Source organism: Sus scrofa, chromosome 13, assembly GCF_054392235.1.
Source record: "Sus scrofa isolate SSC_HxYL_T2T_F1_AM1 chromosome 13, Sscrofa_HxYL_maternal_Yorkshire_Landrace_v2.0, whole genome shotgun sequence".
In the NCBI taxonomy this organism is placed as follows: Eukaryota; Metazoa; Chordata; class Mammalia; order Artiodactyla; family Suidae; genus Sus; species Sus scrofa.
Window position 1 is genome coordinate 58,140,515 of NC_139395.1, and position 17,288 is coordinate 58,157,802.

At 39.9% G+C, this 17,288-nt stretch overlaps 1 protein-coding gene across 5 annotated transcripts in view; it reads left to right on the forward strand.

Moving 5' to 3' along the window:
* PTPRG (protein tyrosine phosphatase receptor type G) overlaps nt 1-17,288 on the forward strand; it is a 720,153-nt gene that overhangs the window by 170,994 nt on the left and 531,871 nt on the right. For 4 of the 5 annotated variants that reach the window (XM_021070771.2, XM_021070773.2, XM_084988823.1 and 1 more), the window contains exon 2: nt 10,227-10,331. In XM_021070771.2, the coding sequence (XP_020926430.1) occupies nt 10,227-10,331 (105 nt within the window). Of the gene's footprint in view, nt 1-9,385; nt 9,588-10,151; nt 10,332-17,288 lie in introns of those variants that run through there. The other variant, XM_084988825.1, reaches the window with a different exon arrangement.

A 17,288-nucleotide genomic window follows, 5' to 3' on the forward strand; every position in this document is an offset into this window, starting at 1 on the left:
TCCTTTCCTTCCTTCTGTTCCCCACATGGCAGTCACCTTTTCAAAGCATATGTGGATAAAAATGTTCTAAAATTAGATGATGGTAATGGTTGCACACTCTGCAAATACGCTAAAACTCACTGTATAGCAAGAAAGCTGTTTTATTATTTATTTATTTTTGGCCACACCCAGGGCTTGTTGAAGTTCTGGGGCCAGGAATCGAACCCAAGCCACAGCACTGACAATGCTGGAGCCTTAACCTGCTGAGACACCGTGGTACTCCAAGAAGGCCGTTTTAAAGGAAAGCTCATATGAGACTTAGTGATTTCACTCAGTCCATCATTGTCTTCTTGGGCTCATTCAAAGCTCATCCTGCTGAATCCCTCTTTCATTCCTCCTCAACCTCTTTCTCCCGCCACCAGCTCATCAAGTTGCAGCCAGGCCAGCCTCCTTATGACACCCTCTTTCCTGCCTTGACATCCTCATACATACTGTTCCCTGTCTTGACTTCTGTCTTCCCATCCTGCCCATCAGTGGCCTTTACCTAAAATGGTATTTCCTTCCCTGGTTACTCTTTCTGCATTCTCTCCCTACTTGTATTTTCCTTACTGTATCATGCTTCCTTTAATTTTCATATTTGTTTAACCATATATAGAATTTATAATTTACATAAGCATTGACTGAGCCCACTAGTGGACTGGAAGCTCCAAGATTGCAGGAGGAATGTATGGTATGCGTTGTTGAATGGTTTGGCAAAGTAGTATCCTGCCTTAGAAAGATGAGGAATACTTGCCTAAATCTTACCAACTTCCTAGAAATTCTCTTTTTGGCCAGAAGGAGCTAGGAACTACTTAAATAGATAGTCAGTGTGGAGGTAGAAGAGATCATCAGAGCTCTGGCACATTGATGGCTGTGGGCCACTGAGTGGTTGGCTAGCCAAGATTTGAGCAGCTTCCCTAATGTGGCCCCAGAGAGTACAGGTTTCTGGATTAATTTAAACCAGTCACTGTGTCCACACTGTGACTGGTGTCTTGAGCAAAGGGGTGTCATGGTTGGAATGCCCTCTCTGTGTGCCTCCCAAGTGCAGGACTTAGGGCTTGTGTCTCTGCAGTATGTTTTCTACTGTTTACTGTGGTTGGGTGGTGTCTTGGTGGGTATTTTTGTCACTGCGAAGCTTGTTCTCTCCAAGTTCTGGAAAGGTGCATTATGATGGCCTTTTGCTAGGATTGGTAGACATGCATAGTTTGGAAATGGGCCCCCATCAACATTTAAATAGAGTTTTTTCTTTGCCCATTTCTTTTTGTTCTATGACATATGCCCAATTCATTGAATATTTTTCATGCAGTATTTCATGGGACCACAGGTGCATGTATGACTCAGCTATATAAAAGGCTGAAGTTATAACATTTATTCTTTATTTCTCAGGAATAAACATTCATCAGGTAGTCACAGTTACACATTTTAAACAGAAGAAAATATGAATGAAGAGAACTTGTCGGGGTATCATTTGGTTTCCTTAACTCAAGTTGTCACAACATTTATTTATGCTTGAATATAACTGACTTTCTTTTTATAGACAGATAACCGATGTTTGTAAAATTGTAATCAGATATTATCCACATCATGTAAGGGAAATCCCTCTACGTTTTCTGTTAGTGCTATCAGTACATGGTTTTATCTGAGACCTTTGCCAATAGTGGTGGGAAGAGTGACTTAGACCACTTCTTTGGAAATTGTTAGGCTTTTAGTTTTCTGAGGCCCATGGAGAAACTGTTTTTCCACTTGTGATATTTATTTACTTTTGAGTGGGCGGAGTAACTCTTAACTCACAGATATTGTTATGGTTTTGTGAAGAATAATTATAGTATAGTATCCATTGTATAGGCTTCAGTGGAATATATAGTTCAAGGCTCTGTATTCTTAAGCACATTACAAGCTTTTCTGAATAATTGTACCAAAGCCACGAGATAATTTCAATAATTATATGAGTCATTTTATTGATGGTACTTTTAATAGTGCCTTTCTCATAGGCAAAGATGGGAGTTAGTAAATAACTTATTATTGGGTCAGGCCATGGGTGGCAGACGGCCATAGGAACTAGATAAGAAATATGAATTATCATAAGTTCCCTGGTGGCCTAGTGGTTAAAGGATCTGGTATTGTCACTGCAGTGGCTTGGGTTTAATTGGGTCACTGCTGTGGTGCCAGATCATCCCTGCCCTGGGAACTTGTGCATGCCAAGGGTACTGCCAAAAAAAAAAAAAAAAAAAAAAAAAATTAAAGAAATGTAAAATATCAAATGGGACTGGATGGGTTCATGATTCTTCTCTGTAGAGCTAGTCACTATTCACATAGCATATTGTTGCTGTTTGAGAATAGAGTTCACATCTCTCATTAAAATAATATAGATATTCAAGTTCTTTCATGAATTTTTCCCGTCTTAACACCTAATTAAACATATACACATGCGAACACACACAATGGGTGAAACAGAACATCTGGGTCTATGGCTGTGTTCAGCGTGATGGCCACCAGTTGTATTTGCTGATCTAAATTTGTCAGTTCTGTTGATCACTAAGGATTCAAAGAGATGGCACAATTGCGGAATTGGAAGTATGGGTTTGTGGGAATTGCCTTACTATAGCACAATCTATTACTAATCCTTCTTTTCCCAGGAATCTCATAGAATCCAAAGACTTGATTCTTTGAGAACCCAAACAGTATTAAAATGGTTTGGCAGGGCTGCTTGACTTATTTCTATCTGAAGTAAGAAGTCAGCAGTCCAATTTGTTTTTAGGCGATTTCCCTTGAGAAAAGAGCAAAGAAAGCATGATATTTTTCAGATTTTCATCACGAAGGTATAATGAGCCCCCATATAAGTTTTCCAAGTGTACCTTTTCTTGGAACTTTTGGGAAGCCTGTTTTTTTTTTTTTAAATTTGTGAATGTTTAAAACCATGATACAGTTATTAGCAAATGAATTGTTCTAATTTTTTTGGTCTCCTTTAGCCCTGTATTGATTTTTAAAAAAGAAGATTCTGCCTTTTGTAATCAGCATTATTTTAGGGTAAAGTAACGATACCTGATAGAAATCTCTACCTGATAGAAATCATTGTTACAAGCCTGTTTTGTGGTCTTTTTTCCCCCCTAGGATACACATTGCTATATGATTCCTTTTTCCCTTGAGCTGCCTGTAAGTTTCAGTAATCTGCTTTACTTTAAAAAAAAAAAAAAAAAAAAAAAAGTCATGCTCAACATTAGGTCTCTTTATCACTTTAGATGATGAAAGATACTTTTTTTTTTTTTTTTTGGTAGTTGGGACAATAGGTACATTTGAATGTAATAAAATAGGTAATCTACTGTAATATAACGTATTGTATTTGAGGTTAGCTTGGTATCACAGACAACTGGAGGAACCATTTGTACTGCAGTAGTTACAAAGGAATGCACTTCTTGATTCTACTTTTTTGGGACACTCACTAAGTACATTTCACTACAATTAATTGAAATACAAGCACAAAGGAGATGCGAGGCTGATGGAATATTTAATTACCTAACTATAATGTGATACTTTTGCCCATTGTAGTCACAAAGAAGATAAAGATTTATTCATTTTAGACTATTGTGTGGGATTTAATGTTCTTAAATGCTCTTTAAAATTTAGAGAAAATTATGCTTGATAGAGATTTCACCATCCTTGAGGGATCTTTAATTTGTTTGTTGTATGAGCAGTTATAATAGATATAAACAGTCTGCTTAACTGCTTGTCTGCCATTCTGGAAATATACATCCTGGATTTGAAAATCTGAGTGCCTATTACTTATTTTTAGTGGGGTTATTTTTGGCAGTAACTCGGGCAGAGAACTAGGACTCTATAGCTATCCATCCATCATCCTAAGTAATTTTCATTCTGGCACTAGGGAACCAGAATTTCTTTGTTCTGATGTTTTCAATTTTGATTGGAAGCTGACCAATTCTCCCAGGCTTCTAAGTCCTTTGGAATGACCTAGTATTGGACATAGAGTTAAGTGGAAACCCTCAAGTGTCACTATACTATTTTGCTTTGGGTACAAGATGTGAAGCTGTACTTTAGATGGAATTTGAGGCTGTTCTCATGATAAACTGACTCTGGTTTCACTGTTCCATAACTTCTGTCGTATAATCACATTCCTCTATAGGAGATCATAACATTGCTGCGTCCAAGTGGACATTGTTGGTTCAATAAGGCAAGATGACAAAGTAATGTGGGGGAAAATTGTGGTTATTTTGAAATGCTCATTGGCCCTTTGTTTTCCTTTCTTGATAGGTACCTGTGACTTCTGTTTACACAAATGCATGTGTAAATGGACCATTTTTGTCAAAGACAATAAAGCATTAATTATACTCTAATTTCAATTCACACACTTGCAATATTCTCTAGCCATACCTAACACTGTTTATTTTTATCCTGTGTAAATTCAGCGACCCTTCTCTTTCACAGTAAAACCTAAGAAAAGACATCCACGTCAAGTCATTAATATGGTGTTTAGAGGAGCTGATCTCTTTGTGTGAGAAAATGTTCAGGCTGCAAGTTATTCAGAAGAGTTAACACAGCTTGAAACCCCCACCCCCCCAAACCCAAGTCAAAATTTCTATAAAACACTAAGAATCACGCCAAATCCTCCTGAAGACATAGTTAAGGCAGATGGGATACACATCTGCTTTTACATTCCCAGAATAAAAACATTTATTGTTATAAACTCTGTCCGGTGGCTCTGGGAAATTAAATCATGCACATAGGAAACAGTTTTGTTCTGATCTTCTGTGGTAGGTAGCTCTTAGGATATTGTTATAGGAAAGGATTGGGCCTTTGGGTCTGGAAACATTTTTATCTTTTTTGCTTCAAGCTGGAAATGAGGTAGGCTCGGTAGAACTTCTGAGAGGTGATAGAGTTTATGAAGACTCCCTGATGAAAAGACGTGTCACTCAGTCAGCTTTCTGCATAGCAACCAACTTAAGATTATTCCTGCTGAGTGAGACGAAGGCATCATTGGCTCGTTAATGCTATTGGTTTTGAAATCTCTACTTTTAGCCTGTCAAAATTGAGAGATACATTCTCCTGGAGGATGAGAGTAGCTGGGTTTTCCTTTGTAAAATTATTAGACTGCCAACGTTTGATATTCCGTATGTCCAGATTTGTTAGTGGGATGTGAGTGTGTGTGTGTGTTGGTTAAACTTTCGTTAGAAACAACCTCTTTGAAGAGGAGTCTACAGCAGTGTACACTACTTATGGGGTATCCTTTCTATCTTTACCCTGGTTACATCACTGCACACCCAATTCTTTTGAAGCATTGTAAACCACTAAAAGCCCTCCTGTGCTTTCTGTTGTCAGCCAACTTCAGCTTCATAAACTATTGCAGGCTCGGTGCTGTAAGACTTGGGAGAACATAGAATATATGTTTGCATAACACCAGCTCCTCCCTCTTATTAGTCATATGGTAACCTTAGGCAGATTTACACTTCCTGTCTGTTCTGAGTAATGGAACTACATATTTTAATAAGCATGCACTATTTTTAATTGTGTAATTAAGTTGCTGACATAAGCAAGTAAGCAATTTCACATTAAGGTAAGGATCCATAAAGGCATGCATTTGCATAATTTAATTTTCTGCACAGAAGATATTGAAAATCAATAGCATGATTCACAGCCTTACCATATCATTGCCATGCCGTCGTTGGTTGGCTGTTGGCGTTTAGAAGAGTATAGAGAGTATTAAAATTGATTGAATTTGGTGTGCTGAGTCTGTATCTTTAGTTGGGAAGCACAGATTGTTTCTTTTTGCAAATCTCTGCTCCTTGATAGTAGTTGCTCAGTATACTCCATGTACGTTTTTGACTGCTGTTCAAACAATAATTTTTAATTAAAAAATTCCATGTCATTTGATGCAAGTACATTTGAGGAAGGGACTTGAAATTTTTTGTTTTAAATGATGCAGGTGCCAGTAACATGTGGCTATGTTCTTATTCGGGGAAAAAGAAATCACATGCTACTGATATAGATGGAATACAAGGGAAAACTAAATATAGTTATCTTTAATGAATAGTTTATGTCTTAAAAAAGAAATCTGGTGCTGGGGTAATAAAGTCCTTTGCTATCCGGTTCATTTCTGAGTTGCTCACTAAAGAATTGCTTATTTGGTGTTCCTGTTGTGGCTTAGTGGAAACAAATCTGACTAGTATCCATGAAGACGCAGGTTTGATCCCTAGCCTCGCTCAGTAGGTTAAGGATCCAGCTTTGTGTGAGCTGTGGTGTAGGTCACAGATGCGACTCAGATCTCGTGTGGCTGTGGCTGTGGTGTAGGCCGGCAGCTACAGCTCTGATTTGACCCCTAGCCTGGGAACCTCCATATGCGGCGGGTGGGGCCCTAAAAAGACAAAAAGACAAAAAAAAAAAAATGTAGAAGACACAAGGGATGGTGGACTTGCTTTCTCACTAAGAGATTAGTGAGTAGGCTTGGAGAGCTGGCAGGTGTGGGATCCCCAAACCTGTGGCCTCTGTCAGTCTAGTTAAATACTAAAGGGATTATGGTTTACACCTAAGAACTTGAAGATTTTGACACATACCTGGTTAAGCTCTGTAGCTTTGCATTCCAGGCAGGATGGGTCACACCACTGCCAGCATGGAAGCTGGCTGCACTGAGACTTGCCCCTGGAGGGCTTTGTCCTGCCTCCGCACACCCTAATGTCCTCTGAAGTAAGAAGAAATGAAAAGCACTTCCTTTTCAGGAAAAAGAAGGGAGACTGGTGGTGGGGACTGTGATTCTAGTGTGATCTTCTCTAAAGGGTATAAATTAATAACCTTGAGGATAACCACATTCTTTCTTTACTTTTATACCTGGTTCCTTTGTGAACTTTCTGGTTAGAATTCTGGTTGAGTTCAGATTGTCTCACTGCTCAGGTTGACACCACAGTGGTGTGATTTCTGCAGGAGGCTATTCATTTTTGTGGCCAGCTCTTTACAAGAATTCAGACAGGCTTAGCCTGTCAAGGTACAGACTGACTGTGAGTTGATGATGTTACAGATGCACAGGGTCTCAGGTGTAGCTCAGCAGGGAAGTTTGTGGTTCTTTTCACTGGCTGCAAAATAGAATCACCTAGAGCACTTTTATAAAAAGTGCTGATAACTTTGTCCCATCCCAGACCAATTAAATCGGAATCTCTGGAGTTAGGGTCCAGGGCATTAGGGCTTTTACTGGTTTTTGTTTTATGTTTGTTTTTAAGTAGCCAGGGTGAGAATCAAAGCTCTTGTCCAACAGTGGCCTTTTATGCATGGGAAAATTGATAGTCAGGTGTTGAAGTGACTTGTTTGAAGGTCAGCAAGATCATGTCATATCTTTGTGGGATCTTTTGCATACAAGAGACGGACTAGTACGATTTGGTAGGTAATTGGTTCATGTAACTGAAAAGCCTCTCAGGGGGTAGGTTTCAAAGTGGCTTTGACCTGAGCTTCAGTTTTGGCAACAGCACTGATCCATAGATTTTGCTTTCTCTGGCTTGGTTTCCACTTTTGAGCTTCTTTGCTGATCCTCTGCTTGACCCTCAGCTACCTTCTGAGGCTTCCAGCTCATATCTTAACACCTTCAGCAAGAGAGAAAATTTTCTCTGATTGGCCCTGTGCCCATTCTCAAACATAGACATCACTGCGGCTAAACATACCAACTTCATATGGTTACTATGAGCAGAGCACCTTATTCAGCTCTGGGCATATATGCTTTTTCAATGCCTGATACATAGTGGAAATCTGTTGCAGAGTTTCCATTTTGATAATCATCATGCCCCACTCTAGCTGGTAGGTCATGAGTCATGGACTGGATCACCATGTCCTTTTGCCCCTCGCCGCCCCCATCTTTGCCAGCTCCAAAGGTGGGCCTTGTTTGGCTTAAGCCAGTGAATCACTGTAAACCATTCCCCTGGCCCCAGTGGCATGTTTGGGAATGTGGACACTGGTTTACCATTGTCTTCATACACAGAGGAAGGATTATTTGGGAATAATTACTTAGAGTGAACTAGGTCTAAGAAGCATAGTAAACAGATACATAAAATGTTTCCTATGTTCATAGAAAATAAATAAGTTGAACAAGTTTTAGGAAGCTGTTTAATAAGTATATGGGTATGCATTTAAGCCTAGTTTCTTTGTAAAATGAAGTTAAAAATACTAATCTCTTAGGGTCTTTATGAAGATAACACAAATTGCTATGAACAGACAAGAAAGCTGAGCACTTGTTTAACTAGTATGCTGCAGTGGAGGAAAAAACAGATTAGGAGACTAGAATAGACTTATTTTTGATCCCTAGAAGGTTAGAATGGGGACTTCCCATTGTGGCTCAGCAGGTTACAAACCCAACTAGTATCCATGAGAATGTGGGTTTGATCCCTGGCCTTGCTCAGCAGGTTAAAGATAGGCATTACTGTGAGCTGTGGTGTAGGTCAAAGATGCAGCTCGGATCCCATGTTGCTGTGGCTGGCACCTGCAGCTTTGATTCAACCCCCAGCCTGGGGATTTCCATATGCCATTGGCATGGCCCTAAAAAAGGAAAAACAAAAAGAGAGCAAGTGAGAGCGAGAGCGAGAGTGAGAGCAAGAGAGAGCGAGAGAGCGAGACAGTGAGAGAGTGAGAGAGAGAGAGAGAGAGAGAGAGAGGAGAGAGAGAGAAAAGAAAAAAGAAGGAAAGAAAAAGCTTAGAATGGTTAATTTCCTCAGGCTCTGAAAGTCTTATCTCTGAGAGTATAGAATGGTGTGGATCATAGGTACTTGCACCATCATTATACTTTAAAAATGGTTAGTAACTTAGGTTTTGACTTTCTTATTTAGGGCCAAAAAACAGGCCCTAAAAAAAGTAAATGATACCAGGTTTATTTTTGTAATGTGTGTTTGGATTTTACAAGATTCCTATTTCCCTCTAAAGGGCTCATTTCTGTGGAATAGCTTTCGTTCAAGCATTATTTCATTTAAAGCCAATCTTTGCAGTTGACCGGCAAGTATAACATACTTCACATATTTCCTCATTTTCTTCATGACTGTCACATTGTCAGCAAAGCTGATACCATCATGGTGAGAGGATGATGACGATTACTCTAATTTGGAATAGCGACTGTACTGTGCTTTCCTGGGGCCATCTTAGTTTTTAAATTGAATATACAGTTCCTCTAATCATTTTCCTAGCTTGTTAAAAGCACGCTTGATTTTGTTTGGGTGCATTTAAATATTAACACAGACAGCTGGGATGTATTGTTTGAAGTTTGGTTCTAATTCATTTTGGATTCTGGGCACCTGTGGTACTTGTCTTCCTTCACATCAGTGCATTCAGGTGTGGGCTCACCACAAAAGAAATTTGCATCCGTGAAGTGGCTGGGAGGGGAGGGCTTTGAACACTGTAGCAGACAGATGGAAGCTCTCCATAATGGAGTAGAAGATTGGATTCGTTTTGAGGTTTTCAAAGAAATACATCATTAAGCAGTGTTTGTTTTCTGAGCATTGCTGGCCTTGAAGAGTTTCAAGTTTCCTATCTTCACAAAGAGCCAGTGACTCTTTGGGGTCCAAAGTATGTAGAGGACTGGTACTCCCCATGGGGTGTCTCCCAGGCCTCAGTCTTTTCTGTGTTTGGATGGCAGAGACCTGAGCTTTGATGCAAATATATTTATGGGTTCGCTGATCTGCTGCATACTTCCCTGTGTGACCTGGGACCAGTTCCTTGTGTCTCTGAGCTCTCCTTCTGCCATCTCTAAAAGAGGTGGAATGACCCTTTGATCAATGAAGATCAAATAAGGCTCAAGGCTCTTTGCACCTAGGATATAGGTGTAAGTTGAACCCAAACTATAGCTTCCAGGCCTATAGTTGTAGGACCTTGGCAAGTTAAAGTTACTCAGCTACTCCCAGCTTCAGTTTGTTTACCTATAGAATGGGCCTGTTATTGAGACATTGTATCTATTGCCTAATGGTGTGTTGCAGATTAGATGATGTATGTAAAGTGTTTAGTCTACCTGCAGTTGGTGGCACACGGAAATGAGTCATTGTAAACTATTCTTAAAAATATGAATAATAATCCTGGTAATCTCTCGAGGTTTTCTCCTGGAGTTGTTTTTCTGTCAATTCTGGAGGTTCTATTCAGTCACCTCCAAGGTTCTATGCTTCTAGGAGGTTGGCTGGCTGTGTGCATTTGTGTCTGGTGGGGTGATGATTTTGACTCACTGTGGCTTTCCTGTCTTCCAGCGTTGACGGAAGGCTACGTGGGATCCCTTCACGACAACAGACAGGGCAGCTCAGCGCAGGTCCGTAGGCGCAAGGCTTCCGGAGACCCGTACTGGGCCTACTCGGGTAAGTTGACTTGTTCCGACCTGGATCATAGGGCAGTTTTCATCCCATTGAGTTCGCTTGAAAGCATGCTTTTAATCACTTTTGCACCTGATTTCTGTTTGTTCAAACCTTTCGTAGTTCACCAAAAGTTAAAATATTCAAGCCTATTTTTCCTCAAGGTGATAAGTACCTTAATTGATCTCTCCCACCTGTTTTTTCAACCTGCTTTTTCCCCTCAATTTGCATTTATTTCTTTACTTGTTAACGAGTTATTGTACCAAACTTGTAATTTTCTGAAAGATGTGGCCTTTTCTTTTCTCCTCCCAGTGGCTGTGATTTCAGAGAGCAGAAAATATAAGCCTACTCTTGCACTGCTAAATATCTGCTAAATATTACAAGGCGTCACATATCGAAGTGACCTATTATGCTTTAATATAAGAAATGCAACTTTATTTTCAAATCATTTCTTGTTAGTTGAATGTATTTCAGCCCTCTACAGTATTGCTGTAGTTGTTTTCATTATTGTTTTCACTTTGAGCCTTTGAGCCAGTGGGGAGAGAGCATTGTTATAACTATGTTGAATTGACAGTGGAAATTTCTTAACATTTTATGGGGCAAAAAACAAACAAACCTGTGAGAATACACAGGTCTTTCTGGCTTATGTTCCTAATGACTACCAAAAATAAAATAGGTGGATTGTTATTTCTAAAAGAGATTTTGGTGCTCAAAAATATATGGAAAATGTATTGTGATTAATTAGGAGAAATGCTTGAGGAAAACAGACCACTTTGGAAATCACTCCAGCACTGAATAATTCAAATTTTTGTATGAAGTGCTTGGAGGCACAGAGTATTAGTCTTAATAATAAATCTATGTATTATGCAATGTTGTTGCACACAGAACTGAAAGGCAGTATTTTCATAATGATGGTCTGGTTTTAAACCCTGAGTTTCCACCTGCAAATCCGGTTAAATTTATGTCAGTGTAAAATTTATAGGCCTGATCTTTAATTACACCTTATCTATTGGCTTTTGCATCCTTTTGTCTATTGATAAATCTCCTGCCCCTACAGGGAGAATAGCCTATCTGTTTTGTATTGCAGGGGACAGATAGTGATTCTGAAGTCTTCCATCACACCCCGTTCCTTGTGATTAGAATTATCTAATTAGAGCCTTTTTGTCACCATTTCTGATAAATGAAAGAAATTGGGAGATGAAGGCCGAAATTACATATATATTGCTTCTCGCGAAGAAACCCAAAGAAAATTTATCATTTTGTGTTCTGGGCTCTGATATCAGTGAGGAAGAGGGATAAGGTGGCCTGCTGTTTATAGTTCATCCATTTAGAATAACAGTGCTGTTGGGAATTGAGAAGTATATCCATCCCATCAGCATCTCCAGTTGCAAATGTCAGTGAAGGAACGAGGGGCCTAAAATGTTTCCCATTACTTAATGAAGAATGGATGTAATTGGTGCCATCTTTGGGAGGGAGCATCTGTTGATGTTCTTAACTCTGGTGGACTTGATGAGCCTCTATTTTGTACTTCTGGAACGTGCCTGAATTTGGGAACTGCTGTCTGTGGAAGGGCTAATAGTTCATCCTCAGGGATTTGCATGCTTTTTTGTCAAGATCCTGGTGCAGGGCCTTTGGTCTCTGTTGCAGTTACTCAACTTTGCTCTTGTGATGCAAAAGCAGCCCTAGATAGATGGACAGACTGGCTGTGTTTTGATAAGAAAAGTTAAATATGAACAATGAAATGGAAATTTATTATAATTTTCACGTCAAGAAATATTATATTTCTTTTTTATTTTTTTTCCTCAACTATTTAAAAATATAGAAACCTAGTCCTATTTTGCAGGTGGTACAGATAGGCGGCCAGTTGGATAGGGTCCATAGGCCATTGTTTGTCAACCCCTGTTTTAGTTGATTTTTTTCTGTAGTCAGGATAGGACAGTCATTTGAAGAGTCCTCCAGAAGGCTAGAGACAGGTTTAGAAGGACAAGTGAAGTTGCTCGCTAGTTGTAATGGAAAAGTTAAAAGTAAAAGGAGAAGAAAAGAATGAGAGAGAGGTAACAAGTGATGGGTTATAGTCCTCATTCTTTAAATATCTTTCTGGAAATTCCATGGTATCAGTGCTTATGTCACATGGAAGTTGTGAAATACTTGTTCTCACATCAAGAAGACTTGGGGTCATTGGAGACACTCCCTAGCATTTGGCAAATAGATGAAGAAAGAGCAGGAAGGAGTGAGAGTGATTGCCTGACACCTTTGGAACTTCAGACCAGGACCTTAAAACTGCAGTAAACCAGATTTTGGAGGTATATACCTGCAGGTGTATGTTATATCTCTAGGTATAAATGTTGCTTGGAAAGTTGGAGTGCCAAAAGAAGGTTTGTAATTTGTAGAAGGAAAGGCTTTTAAATTTAGCAAAAGTGAAGCAGAGCACTTTTGTTTTTTGTTTGTTTGTTTGTTTGTTTTGGTTTTTTTTTGTCTTTTTGCCATTTCTTGGGCCGCTCCTGCGGCATATGGAGGTTCCCAGGCTAGGGGTCGAATCGGAGCTGCAGCCACCGGCCTACGCCAGAGCCACAGCAACGCGGGATCCGAGCTGTGTCTGCAACCTACACCACAGCTCACGGCAACGCCGGATTGTTAACCCACTGAGCAAGGGCAGGGACCGAACCTGCAACCTCATGGTTCCTAGTCGGATTCGTTAACCACTGAGCCATGACGGGAACTCCAAAGCAGAGCACTTTTGAAAAATTTGTTGAATGGCCCAGATTTTAATCTCATGCCTCAAATGCACAAATATGTCTTAGTTCCTTCTAATATAATGAATGGCATTGGTGCTGGGGGCGGGGGAGCGGTTCTTCTGTATGAGAGTATGAATTTTAAAGTCATAGATAGACTGTGGTTCAAATCTAGGTTTTATCTCTTAACATCTTTATGTTAGGAGGGCATTTAACCGCTTGGAACCTCTACCTCTCCATCTTTGAAAGAGGAATAATTAAGAGCACTTTTCTCATAGAGCTGTTAATGAGAATGAGATGAGATGATGCCTGTGAAAAATTTAGCAAATCCCTGGCATGAAATACCTAATATTACTTTGGGCTGGGTTTTTTTTTTTTTTTTCAATTTTTAAATTATTTTATTAATGATTTTTGTTTTTTTTCCATTTTAGCTGGTTTACAATGTTCTGTCAGTTTTCTACTGTACAGCAAGGTAACCCAGTCACACATACATACATGCATTCTTTCTTCTTGCTGTTTTTGACACTGTTAATACTTTTGCTACTGTTGATGTTGTTGGGGGCAGTGATTGACAGTGGGTTATCATTAGGTAATACTGAGAGCTAAGCTTGCTGAATGATATCATCCATAATTCATAAGAATTGCCCATGTGAGATTTGGGAATGAGCAAACTGTCCTCAAGTTCAGGGCTCAACAAACTATAAACCACTACCTGTTTTTGTGAGTAAAGTTTTATTGGAACACAGTCTTGTCTGCTCTTTTGGCTATAGTTAATGCCCATTTTCATGTTACAACTACAGAGTTGAGTAGCTGCCACATAGACTTTTGATGAAAAAGCCTAGAATATTTTTATCTGGCCCTTTATGGAAAAGGTTTGCCAACTTCTCACACTGATATAGCCTGGGTTTTTGAGCAGATGTTAGCCTGACTCATAAACAAAACTGTTCAGAGATTTGGAACATCTCTCTCTCTCTTTTTTCCCAGCTTCGCATTTCCCTTGAGCTGAAATATCCCCAGCAAATGTTCTAGTTAGCATTCATAGTGATTTTGGTGGTCCTGCTTTTGGAAAGTCCTGGGAGGAACAAAGATGAGGGAGTGATGTGCTTTAGGAGATGGATCAAGGAAAAGAGTGTGTGTTGGCAGTCGTGGGGCCCCTGGTTCTGGTGTTCTGAGCATTAGTTTGCTTCCATGTATGAGGTGGGGTTTGGTGAATGATGCTGACCTGGTCATTCTGGTGACATCCCACCCAGTTACTTGAGGACAATTGCGTAAGTATCTGAGCTGTGGAGAGCTTGTTTTAAGGCCATTGTCATGATGGCATTTCTTTAATCTGAGTATAACTTTTCACGTTAGGGCTCGCTGCGTTATTTCAGTTTCACTGCATCACCTTGGATAATGTCTCCATTCTGTTTATATTTGAAATGGTAAACAACTTTACTTCTGTAGGCTTATCAGATGATGCCATTGTGAACACCTACTGCTGTATCACAGAGGATGGTTTATTCAGGAGCCTGGAGACAGGCTCCATTGTGCTCATCTTAGGATATGTTTTCTCTCTGGTCTTTAATTTTTGCTATTCTAGAAAAGTGTGGTCATGATATCTCAGTTCAACATGAAAACATCAGGCAAAAGAGATATGAGGTGGAACATAAATGTGTGATTATTACTAATTCTTAAAAATAGCAGCGTAATTTCAAGATTGCCTTCTATCTTTGAATTTATTTTCTTTATACCAACACAGGGAAAAAGGAGGAAAGACATTGATGTATTTCATGCAGAATTACACTGAAAAAAAAAATAAAAGCAATAGTTTAAGTAAGAGTGTCTCATTAGAAATATCAAAACACTTTTTTTCTGTGACTAAGATACAGATTTTTTTTCTGTGTTACTTGAGGTGATGACAGCTCATGAATTTTGGAATTTGCCCAGAACTTCTGTAATTATTACACAAAAAGTAGCACATGCTAGGTAGGTCATCGTTGCCGGAAAGGGAAATGGGAAACAAATTTGGAGTGAGTTCAAGTGGAAATTTGAGGCATTTTTATAAAGCTCTCTGTTTTTTCTCCTCCCCCTCAAAGACTTGGGGAAAAAACAGGTGGTGGTTTCTCCTCCCACCCCTTTTTAACTTACCCTGTTTGGTTTTCTGCATTTTTAATAATCCGTAGCTCATGTTCCTTTTGTTTAGAAAGATTCTCTGCATCGATACAAGGCGGGGGGGCCATTCTTCACTGTTTGAGAAATCCAAACTTGAGACATGCCAGGACCACAGTTCCTTGCAAGAAGTGTCTGGTGTTGCACTGGGTGAAGGTCAAGCAGTATTATTCTAAGAGGCATTCCTTTTTTGGTCAGGAAATTGTGGAGGAGATCTCCAACGTCCTTCCTAATTGTCCTGAGGTTTGATGACTTGCTCAGCTGTAAAATGGAGATACAAGGATATACCTTACAGGATGGCTTTGGGGGTTAATGGTACCTGGTATAGGTCTTAATTGTATGCTGCCTCACCCCACTATTCATAAGAACATTTTGTTTTATAATGTATGTGTGTAAGGTGGGGGGGGGTTGGTTCTCATTTCTCCAGCTAAATGTAGAGTTTTTGAGGATAGGAATTACAGCTTATAATTCCTTGTTTTTCCTGCTGTGTGCCTGCATATCTCATTTTGTAGATATTTGGTACATATTTTTCAAGGGGGGTGAATGGATGGATAGATAAATGAATTCATGCCAGAGTCTATGATTGGAAACTTACTAAGGGGATCCTGCCATGAAATCCAGATAAATTAGTGGGTGATTTACAAAAGGTTTCACCGTTGGATCCTTTTAAGTAGCGAGCTCCCCTGGTGAACTTAAGATATAATTAAATTCCTAAAATAGCATTTCTATGCCTATTTTTAATAATGTCTATACAGGGTGAAGCAAAACATGCCTGCCAAAGTCAGCTTTTGTCATTAGAAGAATGGAAAGCACTGTAGAACCTTAAAGTTTAATGTTAATATTGTCATATTATTTGCCCCTCTCCAAATGCCTCCTACGAAGTCTCTTAAGGGAATCATTTCCCCAGAGACATTTTCTTTGCAATAAAGATCCTCTGATCCGATGGCACCACACTGTTGAGAGTCATTCTCCTAAGTCCTGGCTCAAAGGTATCTCCACCTGATCTCACCCTCAGTTCATCAGTCTCCCTTTTATATTTTACCATTAATTTCTGTCTTCTCTATGCTTTCCTACTCATCTATTTACAGTTTTGAAGTAGAAGTTATTTATTTTTTTTTGTTCAGCACCCTTATTAATTGCTTGCTGTGTGCCAAGTGTTGTGCTATCATGGGAGGGGCCCGAGAAATTCCTCAGATTTGCTACTGCCAGGTCCCAGCCAAAAGATGGGCAGGTGTTGGAGTTCCCGTCATGGCTCAGTGGTTAATGAATCCGACTAGGAACCATGAGTTGTGGGTTCGATCCTTGGCCTTGCTCAGTGGGTTAAGGATCCGGCCTTGCTGTGAGCTGTGGTGTAGGTGGCAGACGCGGCTCGGATCCCGCGTTGCTGTGGCTCTGGCGTAGGCTGGTGGCTACATCTCCCATTTGATCCCTAGCCTGGGAACCTCTATATGCCATGGGAGTGGCCCAAGAAATGGCAAAAAGACAAAAAGACAAAAAAAAAAAAAAAAAAAAAAAAGATGGGCAGGTGTTTTCCAGGACCTACAGGGGCCTGGAGGCATCAAACAGCCTGGCAGTGGCTAGGAGCTGGGAGCTGGTAGCATCTTAGTAGGTCACTAGGTCTGAAGCATGTGGCAGAGTGGAACAAGCTAAGGGAATGATGCGGAGTATTGGAGATGGACCAGGAAAGGTCATACAGAATTCTACTAGGGACTTAGAACGTCTTTGTGAGGGTCTTAGTGAGTCATTTAAGGGTTTCACGGTAGAAGTGGACTAAGTTGGTTTTTATGTTTGAGTCAGACCACAGGTTTTCAGGTTAAGGATCAGTCAGTAGGGAAGAGGGCGGGGTGAGGAACTCTGAGAAATGATGAGATTGTGTCATCAGGGATCTGAGAGATAAAAGGAGAGAGCCCGTGGGAATTCATTACCATTAGTACATGGAAAAGAAAGCAAAATGAATTGTCTGGGATGATCCCCAGGATGATTGAAGATGGCATTGCATTTAATTTAAAATGAGGAATGGTGGGTTGGTTGTAAAGATAAAAAATTTGGACTTGAACCTATTAAGACATGGTAGTGTTTT